Source organism: Trichechus manatus, unplaced genomic scaffold (assembly GCF_000243295.1).
Source record: "Trichechus manatus latirostris isolate Lorelei unplaced genomic scaffold, TriManLat1.0 scaffold00117, whole genome shotgun sequence".
Classification (NCBI taxonomy): domain Eukaryota; kingdom Metazoa; phylum Chordata; class Mammalia; order Sirenia; family Trichechidae; genus Trichechus; species Trichechus manatus.
The window spans coordinates 2,950,694-2,966,539 of NW_004444053.1; the positions used below are offsets into that span (position 1 = coordinate 2,950,694).

Sequence of the window (15,846 nt, forward strand, 5' to 3'; positions counted from 1 at the left end):
TAAAGGGTTGATATGTTGTGGGGTTGTTAACCAACGTCATAAAACAACATGTGTACTACTGTTTCATGGGAAACTATTTGTTCTGCAAGCGTTCATCTGAAGTACAATAAAAAAAAAAATACCACCTAGTGCTGCTGATCCCCATGTTTATACCTTTATTCCAGACCTCTCTCCCAAACCCCAAACTATATACCCAACTGTTTGCTCAACATCTCCAATTCAATAACTAACATACATGTTAAGTTTACAATGTCCAAAATGTAACTACTGATTTTCTCCCCCTACTGACTGCATCAACAACATTTTCCATTTCAGTTTATGTAAATTCTATCCTTTCAGCTGTTCAGGCCAAGAACTTTGCAGTCATCTTGGTATCTCTATTTTCCTCATACTCTACATTCAGTCTGGCAGGAAACTGTGTTCATTTGAACTTTGACTATCAAAATATACTTGAAAACATAGATACACCCTTCTCCATTGCTACCACATTGGTCCAAGCCATTTATCTCTCTGGATTATTGCAACAACTTCCCTGTTGCTATTCTTGCCCTCAACAGTCTATACTCAATGCAACAACCAGAATGATTCTTTTAAATGTCAAGTCAAACATTGCAGTTTATGCTGAAAACTGTGTAATGGTTCCCTATTTTACTCAGAGAAAAGGCCAAAAGTACTACCATGGCCTATAAGACCATATGATCTCTCCTCTGATTACTTCTGTGATCTCATCACCCCCATACAACCACACTGCCCTCTTTGCTGTTAACTGACTGTGTCAGGCATAAATACGCTATTCAAGGAAAAGCAAGATGGTCAGTGTGCCTAGGGCATAGTAACTAAGGGAGAGATTAGTAGGAGAAAAAGTTAGATAGGTAGATCGGTGCCAGAACAGGTAGAGTTTTTGAGGCTAGAACTAAGATTTTAGATTTTATTCCACAAGAGACAAAAATTCGCTGAAGCATTTTCAGTAGGTGAATGGTTAATCTGATTTGCTTTAAAAAGATCACTCTGGGTATAGAGAATTTTATTTGGGCAGGGTAAAATTTTCATGAACTGAGTGTAAGAGGAGTAGAGGAAAGAACACTTACGAAGCTACAGCAGGAGTCCAGTCAAAATATAAAAGTGACTCAGAAAATAGTCGTCAGGTTTAGGGTCTATTTTGAATGCTGAGCGGAAAGGACTTGGTGATGAAGATATAAGACAAAGAAAATATTAATTATTATAAAACTGTCAAATATTATTTTATTGCAAACATAACCAGACTAAAAACTATCTTAACTTAGCTGAGAAACTTTTCATGATGCTAAGAATAAACTTGTACCTCATTAATTCCACATTAGTATAAATCCAGTGTAATACCTTATTTATATGGACTTGAAATAAGGACTAAGTGTAAGGAATTTTTTTTCATAATCACTAGCTATATAGGAAAATGAAAGGATGCTTAAGCTTGAAAATAGAATGCTTAATCTGAGTCAAAGAAAGACTGTATAAAATTATGCCTTATTTTTTAATATTTACTATCCATAAATTAGAGTCCCTGGGTGGTTCAAACGGTTAATGTGCTCAGCTACTAACTGAAATGTTGGAGGTTTGAGTCCACCCAGAGGCACCTAGGAAGAAAAGCCTGGTGATCTAATTCTGGAAAATCAGCCATCAAAAACCTTACGGAGCACAGTTCTACTCTGACACACCTGGAGTCGCCATGAGTTGCAGTCACCTCCACAGCAACAGGTAATGCTACTGGTATCCATAAACCGGTATTTTTACATTAATTCAGTAATTCAAACAATTACGAGCCTTAGCAATTTAAGTTTTGGGAACAAGACATGTTTCAATAAATGTTTTAATTAAAGAAAATGTATTTTAGCCATATATCCCTGCCCTGACCAAGGTAACAGTTCTCAAAGGAAAAACATCATGGAAACACTGTTTGATCCTAGACAAATGTCAAAGGTTTTCTTTACTACTAGATCACATGTATAAATCCAACCTAAGTCACCAGTGACAAAAATACTTTACTTTGACAAAAAACATTTAACAAAACCAAAACAGAATTTAAATATTTTTAAAACATCTTACTCTGGCAGCAGAAGCGAAAGAGTCAGGACCATGAGCTGCATTTCTTATGCCATCTGTTCCAAATAGGGCTCTAATGCTTCCAGGAGCATCTGTACGTGCCACTCCAGAGTTTGCAGGTCCAAGTAATCTTTTCCATTCACATATAGCATCATCTCTTAAAATCTCCAAGGCAATAACAGGACCACTTGTAAAAAACTGGATCAGCTCACTATAAAACAGGTAAAAGACATATTTGTTTCATTATTCTGTACCTGGGCATCTCTCTTGCCAATAAGGATATAATACAATTTGACTATTTCAATGTTGTTGTGTTGTTAGGTGCCATCAAGTTGGTTCCGAGTCCTAGCAACCCTGTGTACAATAGTAGGAAACACTGCCCAGTCCCGCGTCATTCTCACAACCGTTGCTATGTTTGAACCCATTGTTGCAGCCACTGTGTCAGTTCATCTCTTTCAAGGCCTTCCTCTATTCGCTGACCTTCTACTTTATCAAGCATGATGTCCTTCTCCAGAGACTGGTCCCTCCTGATAACATGTCCAAACTACCATCCTTGCTTCTAACGAGCATTCTGGCTGTATTTCTTTCAAGACAGATTTGTTCGTTCTTCTGTCAGTCCATGGTATATCCAATGTTCTCTACCAACACCATAACTCAAAGGCATGAATATTATGATCCCAGAACTACTGGGCATAGTGAATTTTACATGGGCAGGATAAAGTTTTTATCAACTGAACGTCTTGCAGTGGTCTGAGTCACTACAAATCACCAGTAACATCAATTACTGTTAGCAGAAAAATCACTGGGAGGTAACATATTATTCATCGACTTAAGATGTATATTGTTGATCCGTGCTTTTCCCATTGCTCTGAAAGGTACACAGGATCTTTCTTTTTACTTTTGTGTGGTTTACTGTTGCAGTCAAATACAGTTTCATTATATAGAAGTGATAAGCGTGGTGTCTTGTCATGTATCTGTAGTAAGAATTTATCTAAGTATTTTTATGAAGAGCTATCATAATTCAAAAAATGACAAAGAACTTTCACTCAATATATATAGAGTTGATCTAATGATAAAGAAAAAAAGAAAGCACAGGTCTTGAAGAAATATCCTTTTATTAGTGTAAAATCTACTCCAAGCTATGCTTACCTTAAATTATTAAAGCATACACATAGGTTCTTCATTAAAAGTATAGCACTGAGTCACAGTGAAAGGCATGAAAAGTTTTATTTTTTGAGTTCTATATGTGTTCAAGGCAGCAATGACAAGTTTAAGTGTGAAATAAGGGATACCATCCCGCCAACTGTGTTAAGCAGGCACAAAGTACTTTTTCAAGTCCATATTTCTCTCTCCCCCAAACCAAGAGGGAGGACAGGACCCTCCTGGAGAAAAGAGTACGGGGTGACAGGCCCTTTTGTGCCAATTAACTCTTGACTGTTTCCCTCATCAACCATGTTATATGAGCTAACTCTCTTCAGTGCTTCCTTTTTAAATCATTCCAGTTTATTTTGAAGAATAACTCTAAAAAATAGTATGCACAAAGTATTCATACCCTCTACCTGAAGAGGCCCACAGGACCTCCTCATACATATTCTGTTAGGCCTTAGCTACAAAAAACAAAGAAATATCATTAGATTTGGGGAACCCAAGTCAAGAGAACAAAGCAGTGTTTATCCATTCAATAAGCACTTTTTGATTACCTACCATACATCAGAATCCAAGCTATAAAACAAGATCCCTCCTTCAAGAAAGTGATGATCTAGTGTCCTATTAATATGGAATTCTCAAAACACGTAGTGGAGTAAGCCTATAATATGAGTGTGGCATATAATAAAGCAGGGAATGTGAGCCTCATCATAATGGACACTGTTTCATGAAACTATTTCCAATTACTACATCTTTTCTTATGTCTTCTGTCTTTCCCAAAACCAGAAACTAGTTACTCATCCATTGAAAAACTTTGCTGCACACTAATTACATATAAGACATTAAACTAGGAGTTGGCATTCAATGCTATGAACATACACAAAGACTCTAACAGTATAATTTCCTAGAAAATTATATATGCCGATTCTAACAAGTCTTGGGAATATATTACAATGATTGATTTGAAATAATCTATAACTTAATAATTTTCTTAGATAAAACTTTTTAAAAAATCCACTCTTCTGTGTGGCATACTAAATGGCATGTCTATTGTAGGAGCTTGGTTAATATAGCATACTTCTTTATTAGAGGTGTAAATATGCCTTTGTCAATAGTAATATGAACACACACAATATGTACTTAAATTCAATTACATTCCAAATAATTAGACTATAGATTCAGTTTCTAACATATATTATTTGCTATATTTCAAGAAACAAAATGTATAACAAACTATTTAGCTGAAAATAGGGTTCTATGAACATTACTTTATGCATAAAAGACTGTCAAAATAAGAATTTAAAAACATAAAAAATAAATATCCACCATAAAACAGATCACTGTCTTCTTATTCCATTGAAATCTAAAAAGAAATCTGTGTTCCAAATACTTTAAACAAATCGTCTTCTTTGCTTCTGATTAAAGTTTAAGATACTTCATGGTAAGATATATAAATTCTTATTTAATAAAAGGACAGAGAAAATTCTTAGAAAAGAATTTTGTGCAGTTGGAAGATGTTACTATGGTTTTCCTGACAGACTGTTCTCAAGTAATAAATTTTTGAATTATACAAATATGATCTAGTTTTCCAAAATATCCTCCATTATATACCATTAGTCCCCAGATTAAGTACCTACTTAAAAAAGGGTCTTGATTGATGGTCTACATGAAAATCTGTTGCTTCTTTCCTATAAAATAATCAAAATAACAAGAGTTAATAAGAATTATATAAAAAATAATTCTTTCAGTTTACATTAATAAAACAAAGATGAAATTCTCTAAGTTCATATTTATTTGATCTGTATCTGAATTGATAAACGATTTTAACCAAGTATTCTACTCAATACCCTCTTTTTTAAATTTTTTGCAAGTAAGGGTCATAGGTTTAGGTTTATTAAGATATAAAATTAAAATAAATATGAGGCAATATTTACTTTCATACTTATGTGATTATGTTCTGTATCACCTATCTTCCCCTCACCAGCATCTTTAACATTCTAGGAAGAAAAGTCTACCATTTGAACAATAAGAAATATTTGTTCTCAGAAGTCCAAATAAGTTATCAAAAAATGCAGTCATATTTGCAGAGTAGCAGGGGTAGGGGTCTGGGGACCATGCTTTCAGGGGACATCTAGGGCAATTGGCATAACAAAGCTTTTTAAGAAAACGTTCTGCATCCTGCTTTGGTGAGTGGTGTCTGGGGTCTTAAAAGCTTGCAAGCAGCCATCTAAGATGTATCAATTGGTCTCAACCACTTGGAGTAAAGGAGAATGAAGAACACCAAAGACACAAGGAAAGTAGTAGCCCAAGAGACAGAAAGGGCCACACAGACCAGAGACTTCATCAGCCTGAGACCAGAAGAACTAGATGGTACTCGGCTACCACCAATGACCGCCCTGACAGGGAACACAACAGAAAGTCCCGGATGGAGCAGGAGAAAGGTGGGGTTCAGAACTCAAATTCTAGTAAGAAGACCAGACTTAATGGTCTGACTGAGAATGGAGGAACCCCAGAAAGCATAGCCCCTGGATTCTCTATCAGCCCAGAACTAAAACAATTTCCGAGGCCAACTCTTCAGACAGGGATTGGACTGGACTGTGGGATATAAAGTGATATTCGTGAGGAGTGTGCCTCTTAGTTCAAGTAGATACAAGAGACTAAATGGGCAGCTTCTGTCCGGATGTGAGATGGGAAGGCAGAGAGGGTTAGGAGCTGGTGAATGGACATGGGGAATCAGGGGTGGAAAAGAGGAGTGTGCTGTCACAGTATGGGGAGAGCAATTAGGGTCATATAAATTTTTGTATGGGAGACTAACTTGAAATGTAAACTTCATTTAAACTACAACAATTAAAAAAATAGTCATATTCAAACTGAAAATTTGTCATTGTCTCCTACAGACTTTAAACCTGAGAAATTAGACTAGATTTCTTTATTTAATAGTTACAAATTTTCATTAGATAAATCTTTCTAAAAGAATGACTATATACTTCTGCTTTTAAAGCTGATGGTAAATTATGCATACTAATGTATTTGTATTGCTTATTAATGGATTAAAAAACAATGTTTCAACTGATATAACAAAAAGGGGAAATATGGAGAAATTCAGAATTTATTAATGGTAACAGGGATTTGCTTTTTAAATTTATATTCTCACTAAAGAAATCTTTGGAGACAATTGAAGGACAATAGAGTAAAAGATGATTAGCGGAAAAGTCTGAAAAAAAATTTTTTTTTAAATTAGACAAGTACCTCCCTTAAAATTTTGTAGTTTTCTTAAAGGCTTTAAACTGAGTTCCCAGTATGTGACAAATACGTATCAACATCAACTACTTATTAAAATAGCAAAGAAGTTAAAGTATCTTTTACCAGAGGATTAACCTCTCAGGCTTGAGAATTAATTTTGTATGCAATGTTTTTATTATCTTATCAGTCTATTACAAAAGGAATTCATATAATAAGCCCCATCAAAACATACTCTTATTCAAACTAAAGGTACTGAAATATTCCCTTTAGCTATCAAGTGATTATGAAAGTATAGAAAATAAATTCATCCCAGTGGGGACAGAATGGTGAGGAAGAGAAAACTCATAATTTTTCTACAGAATATTATATACCAGGAAACCCCAGTGGTGTAGTGGTTAAGAGTTTGGCTGCTAACCAAAAACGGCTGGCAGTTCAAATCCACCAGGCACTCCTTGGAAACCCTATGGGGCAGTTCTATTCTGTCCTCTAGGGTCGCTATGAGCCGGAATCGACTTGACGGAAACTTTTTTTTTTAAAATTATATGCTAGGATTAAATTATGCATTTATTCCTCACAACAATATTTTGAAATAGGTCTGACCATCTTCATTGTACATACAAGAAGGATGAAGCTCAGAGTGATTATATAACTTGCCCATAAAAAACGACGGAAAGATACGAGGATTTAAACTAAAATCTCTCTGGCTGCAAATCTCTAGTTGCAAATTTCTCTGATTGCTTATGCTTTTTCTACTACAACTTCTGAAAAAGAACTCTAGAGGGAAAGAGGAAAAATTCAAAAAAATGAGATAAGTGATTGTACTGTACTGTACTGCACTGTGGCCAAAAAAAGGGTAAAAATGAATGTCTGAAACACTCATGTAGGGTAAATCAGAAGAGTTAGGCTCAGCGTCATTGTTGTTGCTTTTGTTAGATGCCATCGAGATAGCTCTGACTCATGGTGACTCTATGTACAAAAGAACAAAACACTGCCTGATCGTGCGCCATCCTCACAATCATTGTTTAAGCCCATTGTTACAGCCACTGTGTCAATCCATCTCACTGAGGGTCTTCCCTTTTTCACTGACCTTCCACTTTATCAAGTATGCTGTCCTTCTCCAGGGACTGGTCCCTCCTGATAACATGTCCAAAGTATGTGAGACAAGTTTTGCCCTCCTTGTTTCTAAAGAGCGTTCTGACTGTAGGCTGTACTTCTTTCAAAACAGATTTCTTCCATGGTCTTCTCAATACTCTTGGCCAACACCATAATTCAAAGGGATCAATTCTTCTTCAGTCTTCCTTATTCATTGTACAGCTTTCACACGCATTCATGAGGTGATTGAAAATAACATGGCTTGTCCTTAAAGTGACATCTTTGCTTTTTAACACTTTAAAGAGGTCTTTTGCAGTAGACTTGCCCAATGCAATACATTGTTTCATCTCCTGACTGCTGCTTTCATGGGCATTGATTGTGGATCCAAGTGAAATGAACTCCTTGACAATGTCAATGTTTCTCCATTTAACATGATGCTGCTTAGGAGTCTAGTTGTGAGGATTTTTGTTTTCTTTATGTTGAGATGTAAACCATAATGAAGGCTGTAGTCTTTGATCTTCACCAGTAAGTGCTTCAAGCCCTCTCAGCTTTCAGCAAGCAAGATTGTGTCATCTGCATATCGCAGGTTGTTAATAAGGCTTCCTCCAATACTGGTGCAACATTCTTCTTCACGTAATCCACCTTCTTGGATTATTTGCTCAGCATACAGATTGAGAAAACATGGTGAAAGGATACAACACTGACACACGCCTTTCCTGATTTTAAACCACACAGTATCCCTTTGTTCTGTTCAAACGACTGTCTCTTGGTCCAGGTACAGTTTCCTCACAAGCACAATTAAGTGTTCTGGAATTCCCATTCTTTGCAATGTTATCCATAATTGAATGCCTCTGCACAGTCAATAAAACACAGGTAAACATCTTCTGGTATTATCTGCTTTCAGTCAAGATCCACCTGACATCAGCAATGACAGCTCTCATTCCACATCCTCTTCTGAATCCAGCCTGAATCTCTGACAGTTCCCTGTCAATGTACTGCTGCAACCGTTTCTGAATGATCGGTAAAGTTTTACTTTCGTATGATATTAATGATATGTTGGATAATTTCTGCATCCTGTTGGATCACCTTTCTTTGGAATGGGCACAAATATGGATCTCTTCAAGTCAGTTATCCACGTAGTTGTCTTCCAAATTTCTTGGCATAGACAAGTGAGCATTTCCAGCACTGCATCTGTTTGTTGAAACATCTCAATTGGTATTCCACAAATTCCTGGAGCCTTGATTTTCACCAGTGTCTTCAGTGCAGCTTGGACTTCCTCCTTCAGTACCATTGGTTCTTGATCATATGCTACCTCATGAAATGACTGTCAACCAATTCTTTTCGGTACAGTGATCTTCTTTTGATGCTTCCTGCATCATTCAACATTTTGCCCATAGAATCCTTCAATATTGCAACTCAAGGCTTGAATTTTTTCATCAATTTTTTCAGATTGAGAAATGCTGAGCGTGTTCTTCCCTTTCGGTTTTCTAACTCCAGGTCTTTGCACATGTCATTATAATACTTTACTTTGTCTTCTCGAGCCGCCTTTGAAATCTTCTGTTCAGCTTTTTTACTTCATCATTTCTTCCATTTGCTTTAGCTATTCTACATTCAAGAGCAAGTTTCAGAGTCTCTTCTGACATCCATTCTGGTCTCTTCTTTCTTTCCTCTCTTCTTAATGACCTTTTTCTTTCTTCATATATGACGTCCTTGATGTCACTCTACAACTCGTTTGGTCATAAGTGTTCAATGCATCAAATCTATTATTGAGAATGGTCTCTAAATTTAAGTGGCATATACTCAAGGTTGTATTTTGGTTCTCATGGACTTGTTTTAATTTTCTTCAGCTTCAACTTAAACTTGCATATGAGCAATTGATGATCTGTTCCACAGTTAGCCCCTGGCATTGTTCTGACTGATGATACTGAGCTTTTCCATAGTCTCTTTCCACAAATGTAGCCGATTTGATTCCTGTGCTTTTTGTCCAGTGAGGTCCACATATATAGTCAACATTTATATTGTTGAAAAAAGATATTTTCAATGAAGAAGTCATTGGTCTTGCAAAATTCTATCCTGTGATCTCCAGCATTGTTTCTATCACCAAGGTCATATTTTCCAACTACTGATCCTTCTTCGTTTCCAATTTTCACATTCCAATCATCAGTAATTATGAATATATCCTGATTGCATGTTTGATCAATTTCAGAATGCAGAAGTTGGTAAAAATGTTTAATTTCTTCATGTTTGGCACTGGTGGTTGGTGTGTAAATTTGAATGATAGTTGTATTAACTGATCTTCCTTGTAGTCATCTGGACATTATCCTATTACTGACAGCATTGTACTTCAGGAGAGATCTTGAAACGTACTTTTTGACGATGAATGTAACGCTATTTCTCTTTGTCATTCCAAGCATAGAAGACCATATGATTATCTGCTTCAAAATCTCCAGTACCAGTCCATTTTAGCTTACTAATGTCTAGGATATTGACATTTATGCATTCCATTTCATCTTTGATGACTTCCAATTTTCCCAGATTCATACTTCATACATTCCACATTCTAGTTATTAATTGATGTTTGCAGCTATTTCTTCTCATTTTGAGTCATATCACATGTCTTAGTCATCTAGTGCTGCTATAACAGAAATATCACAAGTAGATGGCTTTAACAAAGAGAATTTTATTCTCTCACAGTCCAGTAGGCTACAAGTCCAAGTTCAGGGCATTAGCTCCAGGGGAATGCTTTCTCCGTCGGCTCTGGAGGAAGGTCTGTGTCATCAATCTTCCTTTAGTCTGGGAGCTTCTCTGCGCCATGAACCTCAGGTCCAAAGGACGCGCTCTGCTCCCAGCACTGCTTTCTTGGTGGTATGAGGTTCCCATGTGTCTCTGCTCGCTTTTCTCTTTTATAATCTCAAAAGAGATTGGATTAAGACATTATCTAATCTTGTAAAGCTCATCAGTATAACCTCATCATAGTGACAGAGTTTACAACACATAAGGAAATCACATATAACCTAATCATAGTGATAGAGTTTACAACACATAAGGAAATCACATTAGATTACAAAATGGTACACAATCATACAATACTGGCAATCATGACCCAGCCAAGCTGACAGATATTTTGGGGGGACACAATTCAATCCATGACACCATGTCTGCAAATGAAGGTCCTAAAAGCTTTACTCCATCCACGTCATTAAAGTTCACTCTACTTTGAGGAGGCAGCTCTTCCCCAGTTGTATTTTGAGTGCCTTCCAACCTGAGGGGTTCAAATTCCGTCACTATATCAGACAATGTTCCACTTCTATTCATAAGGTTTTCAATGGCCAACTTTTTGAGAAGTAAGCCACCAGGTACTTCTTCCTAGTCTGTCTTAGTCTGGAATCTCCACTGATACCTGTCCATCATGGCTGACTCTGCCATCACAGCAACACATAAGCCACCACAGTACGACAAAATGACAGATGAGTGGTGGATCAAGGGTACTAAAAATGACCAATTCTAAATTTTTAACACAACAAACTGAACTACCAAAAAGGAAAAAAAAAAATCATAATCTTTAATATTAATGAAAAGAAAAATATTAACAAATTACTATAAGTGTTTCATTGTTTTCGTTTAACACACCACTGACCCTATAATTATCACCATTCAAAATCTAAAGTGGAAACTAGTATGAGAGGTCATGATTTTTTTTTTCATTATTCTTTTTTTTCTTTTTCTTTTGTTTTTTTAATTGTACTTCAGGTGAAGGCTTACAGAACAAATAGTTTCTCATGAGACAGTAGTACACATATTGTTTTATGACATTGGTTAACAACCCCACAACTTGTCAACCCTCTCCCTTCTTGACCTTTTTTTTTTTTTCTGGTGAAAATATACATAGCCAAAGATACACCATTTCAAAAATTTCTACATGCACAGTTCAGTGACATCAACTACGCTCTTCCAATTGCGCTGCTATTCTCACTTTAGATGAAGGCTTACAGAACAAAATAGTTTCTCATTTAACAGTTAGTATACATGTTGCCCTATGACAATGGCTAGCAACCTCACAACACATCAACACTATCCCTACTCAGCCTTGCGTTCCCTATCACCAGCTTTCCTATCCCCTTCTGCATTCTGGATCTTGTCCCTGGACGGCTGTGCCTCATTAGTCCCATTTGGTTTTATGGGGCTGTCCACTCCCAGGCTGAACAGTGAACCTCGGAAACGACTTCACCACTGAGCTAAAAGGGTGTCCGGGAGCCATACTCCCAGGGTTTCTCCAGTCTCCTTTAGGCCAGTAAATCTGGTCTTTTTCTTTGTGAATTAGAATTTTGTTCTAGATCCTTCTCCAGCTCTGTCCCGAACCCTCTGTTGTGATCCTGGTCAGAACAGTCAGTGGTGCTAGCCAGGCACCATCTAGCTATGCTGTACTCAGTCTGGTGGAGGCCTTGGTAGCTTTTCTCATTATTCTTATCTAATTTCTCCCTTAAAAAGTTTAGGAGACAGGTATTAACAAATGCATCCCGTCAAGAGAAGTTTTTTGTTGTTATATTTTATTTTTATGAAGAAACTCACCATTCTTTCATAAGAATCTATCCATTAATTCTTTCAAGTAATATTTACTTAGGGTCTACCTTAAATCAGGTACTGATCCAAGAACTAGAAATAAAAGTCACATACAACTCAGCTGCTGCCTTTCTAATGTTGTCATGATGGAGGATTTGACATTAATAAAAATAATTTTAGGGAAGATTTTAGCATTGCGAGAAACTCCTTCATGAGTTTGTCATGCTCCTTGCTGAGTTTTCCAAAAATGCAAGACCCTGGCTGCTCTTTATCTTAACCACTTATCAGGGTTGTGTTTATAGTGAACAACTTTCAGGGATGAGGTAATGTCTCTCTTCAAGACAAAGGCAGGCTTGTTTACTGCTTGCTATGTAACAGTGGGTAACCCACATTCAATGTTCCTCAGCTGTGATGCAACCCACTGAGTATGTGGCATCCATCTGGGCCCATATCACACTATCCTCGTGGGACTTAGAAGCAAGGGGAACTGACATAAACATGATGCTCATGGGGCTTGTTGTGCCGTGAGTAATAAAGTCCTTGGTCTCTGACCCAGGAGTCTTGTGTCTTCTGGTAGCATGCATGAAAGAGTAGCAGACTAACTTATTAGCCTGTCAGTAGGGTAAAAGCAAATCCCAAACTTTACAGTAACATTAACAGAGATGTATGAGGCGCCACGGACAATTTAAAAAAAACAACAACAGTTGAATTTCTTGGGAATTAAGTCCTATTAGAAATTTGAATCGGGCCTGAATAATGAGTAGGCATGGACTAGACAGAAGACAATGCAGAGTGTTTAAGACAGAGACAAAATTATGTACAAAAGGACTGCGGTGACATAAAGCATGACCTATTCAAGGAACTGAAAGCTCGTAGCCTCTAGGAGTGGCAAGAGATGGCCCTGTTAAGGTAGTTCAGGCCAGGTGAATAAGGGTCTTGCAGGCTCTACTAATGAGTTAGTCTATTTTTTTCCTGTAAATGATGAGGAATAATTGCAAGATTTTAAGGAAAGGGATGGTGACACATCCAGATTTTCATTTTAGAAGTTTCAGTATACTGGCAATATAGACAATGGAATGGAGGAATTTTGGAGTAGGAACTGGCTGATCAAAAAATAAGGAATTGCAAGTCTAGAGGCAGAAAAATCAGTCACTAGCCTAATATTTTGAGAACCTGACCAAAGGCCTACAAAATGCCTAATGGGAATGATAAGGAGGGAATTGCTTCCAGAGATACACAGGAAGCAGAAGTAAAAAGACAGAAAGATCAGGTAGATGTGGAGACTGAGGGAGCAGGAGGATAAATGTAGGATCACTTTCAGATCTGTAGCTGCACACAGTAGTCAGGGCTAGAGACAGGTTTGGAATTCACCTATAAATAAGTGGTAGGTGATGAAATAGACATGGATGAGACTGTCCAGGGAAAGTGTAAAGAAGAACAGGTACAGAAACTGGAAGAATATCTACTTTAAGAAAAAGGTGCAGCCATGGCAGTGGATTATTGAAATGATGGTGACAGTTACTGAGATGAGAAGGCAAATGGAGAGAAAGACTGTAAGATAGGTGCCTAAATGTTTAATGAATATGGAGATGTGACCTGAAGGTTTAAAATGAGGCTCAGAGGATGGTAATATAGATAAATAGCATGATCTTCCAAAGACGAGCGGTTTCGTGAGGGAGAGTGGGAATTTTCAGAAGGGAGCTAAAATACTGATGCTATATCATGACCCATGACACGAGAGTCCAGAGTGAGTAGCCTCCACCTAAGGATTAAAAGGGAGAGGATGTCCGGAGGGAAGGGCTAGATTTCAACTAAAGGAAAGAGGTAGGGCAGAATACTTCTATGTTCTGTGTTTATAAGCAGTGGACACAAGGGTGATTGTTTAAAATGAAGCTTGACTTCCAGAGGGGACAGTAAAAAGGGTTTGGTAAGAAATTAGTGGTCAGAGGAGCAAGAAGGAAGAAAGGGTAAAGCAGCAAAGGACTGAATATGGGTGTGGACAAATAATTAGAAGGGCTTACACTTGAGACTCTCCAAAGAATGAAGTTTTATAAGGTATGGATGGAATTAACACGATTCAAGGCTCCAAAAAAACTTTTTTTTGTTTTAGACATAGTGCTTCAGCAAATTTACACACCATGGTACTCTTGAAGTGTTGAATGGTTCCAGCATCTTTCTTCATGTGCTGAGGAACCATTATGATAAAGACGTAACATTTTTATCATGGGAAGTTCAACGCCAAGTTATTAAGCACTATAGATGTGGAAACAGGAAAAAAAATGTTCTTAAAGGTTTGTTTTTTATTGTTGTAATTAAATGAAGTTTACATTTCAAGTTAGTCTCCCATACAGATTTTTTTTTTTACATACATTGTTATGAAACCCCAATTGCTCACCCCATTCCACGATAGCACACTCCTCCTTTCTGCCCGATTCCCCATGAACGTTCAACCAGCTCCTAACTCTGCCTTCCCATCTCACCTCTGGACAGAAGCTGCCCCTTTGGTCGACTGTATCTACTTGACTAAGAGGCACACTCTTCACGAGTATCACTCTGTCTCCCACAGTCCAGTCCAATTCCTGTCTGAAGAGTTGGCTTTGGAAATTGTTTTAGTTCTGGGCTGATACAGAGTCCAGGGGCCACGCTTTCCGGGGTGCCTCCAGTCTCAGTCAGACCATTAAGTCTGGTCTTCTTACTAGAATTTGAGTTCTGCACCTCATCCTTCTACTGCTCCATCAGGGACCCTCTGTTGTATTCCCTGTAGGGACGTTCATTGGTGGTAGCCGGGCACCATCTAGTTCTTCTGGTCTCAGGGTGATGAAGTCTCTGGTTTATGTGGCCCATTCTGTCTCTTCGGCTAATACTTTCCTTGTGTCTTTGGTGATCTTCGTTCTCCTTTACTCCAAGTGGTCGGGACCAATTGATATATCTTAGATGGCCGCTTGCAAGCTTTTAAGACCGCAGATGCCACTCACCAGAGTAGGATGCAGAACATTTTCTTAATAAGCTTTGTTATGCCAATTGACCTAGATGTCCCCTGAAAGCATGGTCCCCAGAGCCCCCATCCCTGCTACTCTCTCTTTCAAAATATTTGATTGTATTCAGGAAACTTCTTAGCTTTGGTTTAGTCCAGTTGTGTTGACTTCCCCTGTAGTGTGTGCTGTCCTTCCCTTCACCTAAGATGATTCTTATCTACTATCTAGTTAGTAAATAACCCTCACCCTCCCTCCCCAACCCCATAACCAGCAAATAATGTTTTCTGATGTGTTTAAACCTTTTCTTGAGTTCTTATAATAGTGGTCTTATACAGTATTTGTCCTTCTGTGACTGACTAAATTCACTCAGCATAAGTTCAAGCTTCCACCATGTTATATGATGTTTCACAGATTCATCATTGTTCTTTATCATTGCATAATATTCCATTCTGTGAATATACCATAGTTTGTTTATCCATTCGTCCGTTGATGAGCACCTAGGCCACTTCCATCTTTTTGCTATTGTGAACAGTGCTGAAATGAACATGGGTGTGCATATATCTATTCATGTGACAGCTCCTGTTTCTCTAGGATATATTCCAAGGAGCGGGATAACTGGATCGTATGGTACTTCTATTTCTAGATTTTTAAGGAAGCACCAAATCAATTTCCAAAGTGGTTGTACCATTTTACATTCCCACCAACAGTGTTTAAGTGTTCCAGTCTCTCCACAACCTCTCCAGCATTTATT

The 15,846-nt window shown here is 37.6% G+C and overlaps 1 protein-coding gene across 3 annotated transcripts in view; it reads right to left on the bottom strand.

The window, feature by feature from the left end:
- NME7 (NME/NM23 family member 7) overlaps positions 1–15,846 on the bottom strand; it is a 355,379-nt gene that overhangs the window by 241,963 nt on the left and 97,570 nt on the right. For all 3 annotated transcript variants that reach the window (XM_023738433.1, XM_004384089.3, XM_023738434.1), the window contains exons 5-6: positions 4,863–4,913; positions 2,083–2,290 (exon numbers count right to left, since the gene is read on the bottom strand). In XM_023738433.1, the coding sequence (XP_023594201.1) occupies positions 2,083–2,290; positions 4,863–4,913 (259 nt within the window). The remainder of the gene's footprint in view (positions 1–2,082; positions 2,291–4,862; positions 4,914–15,846) is intronic.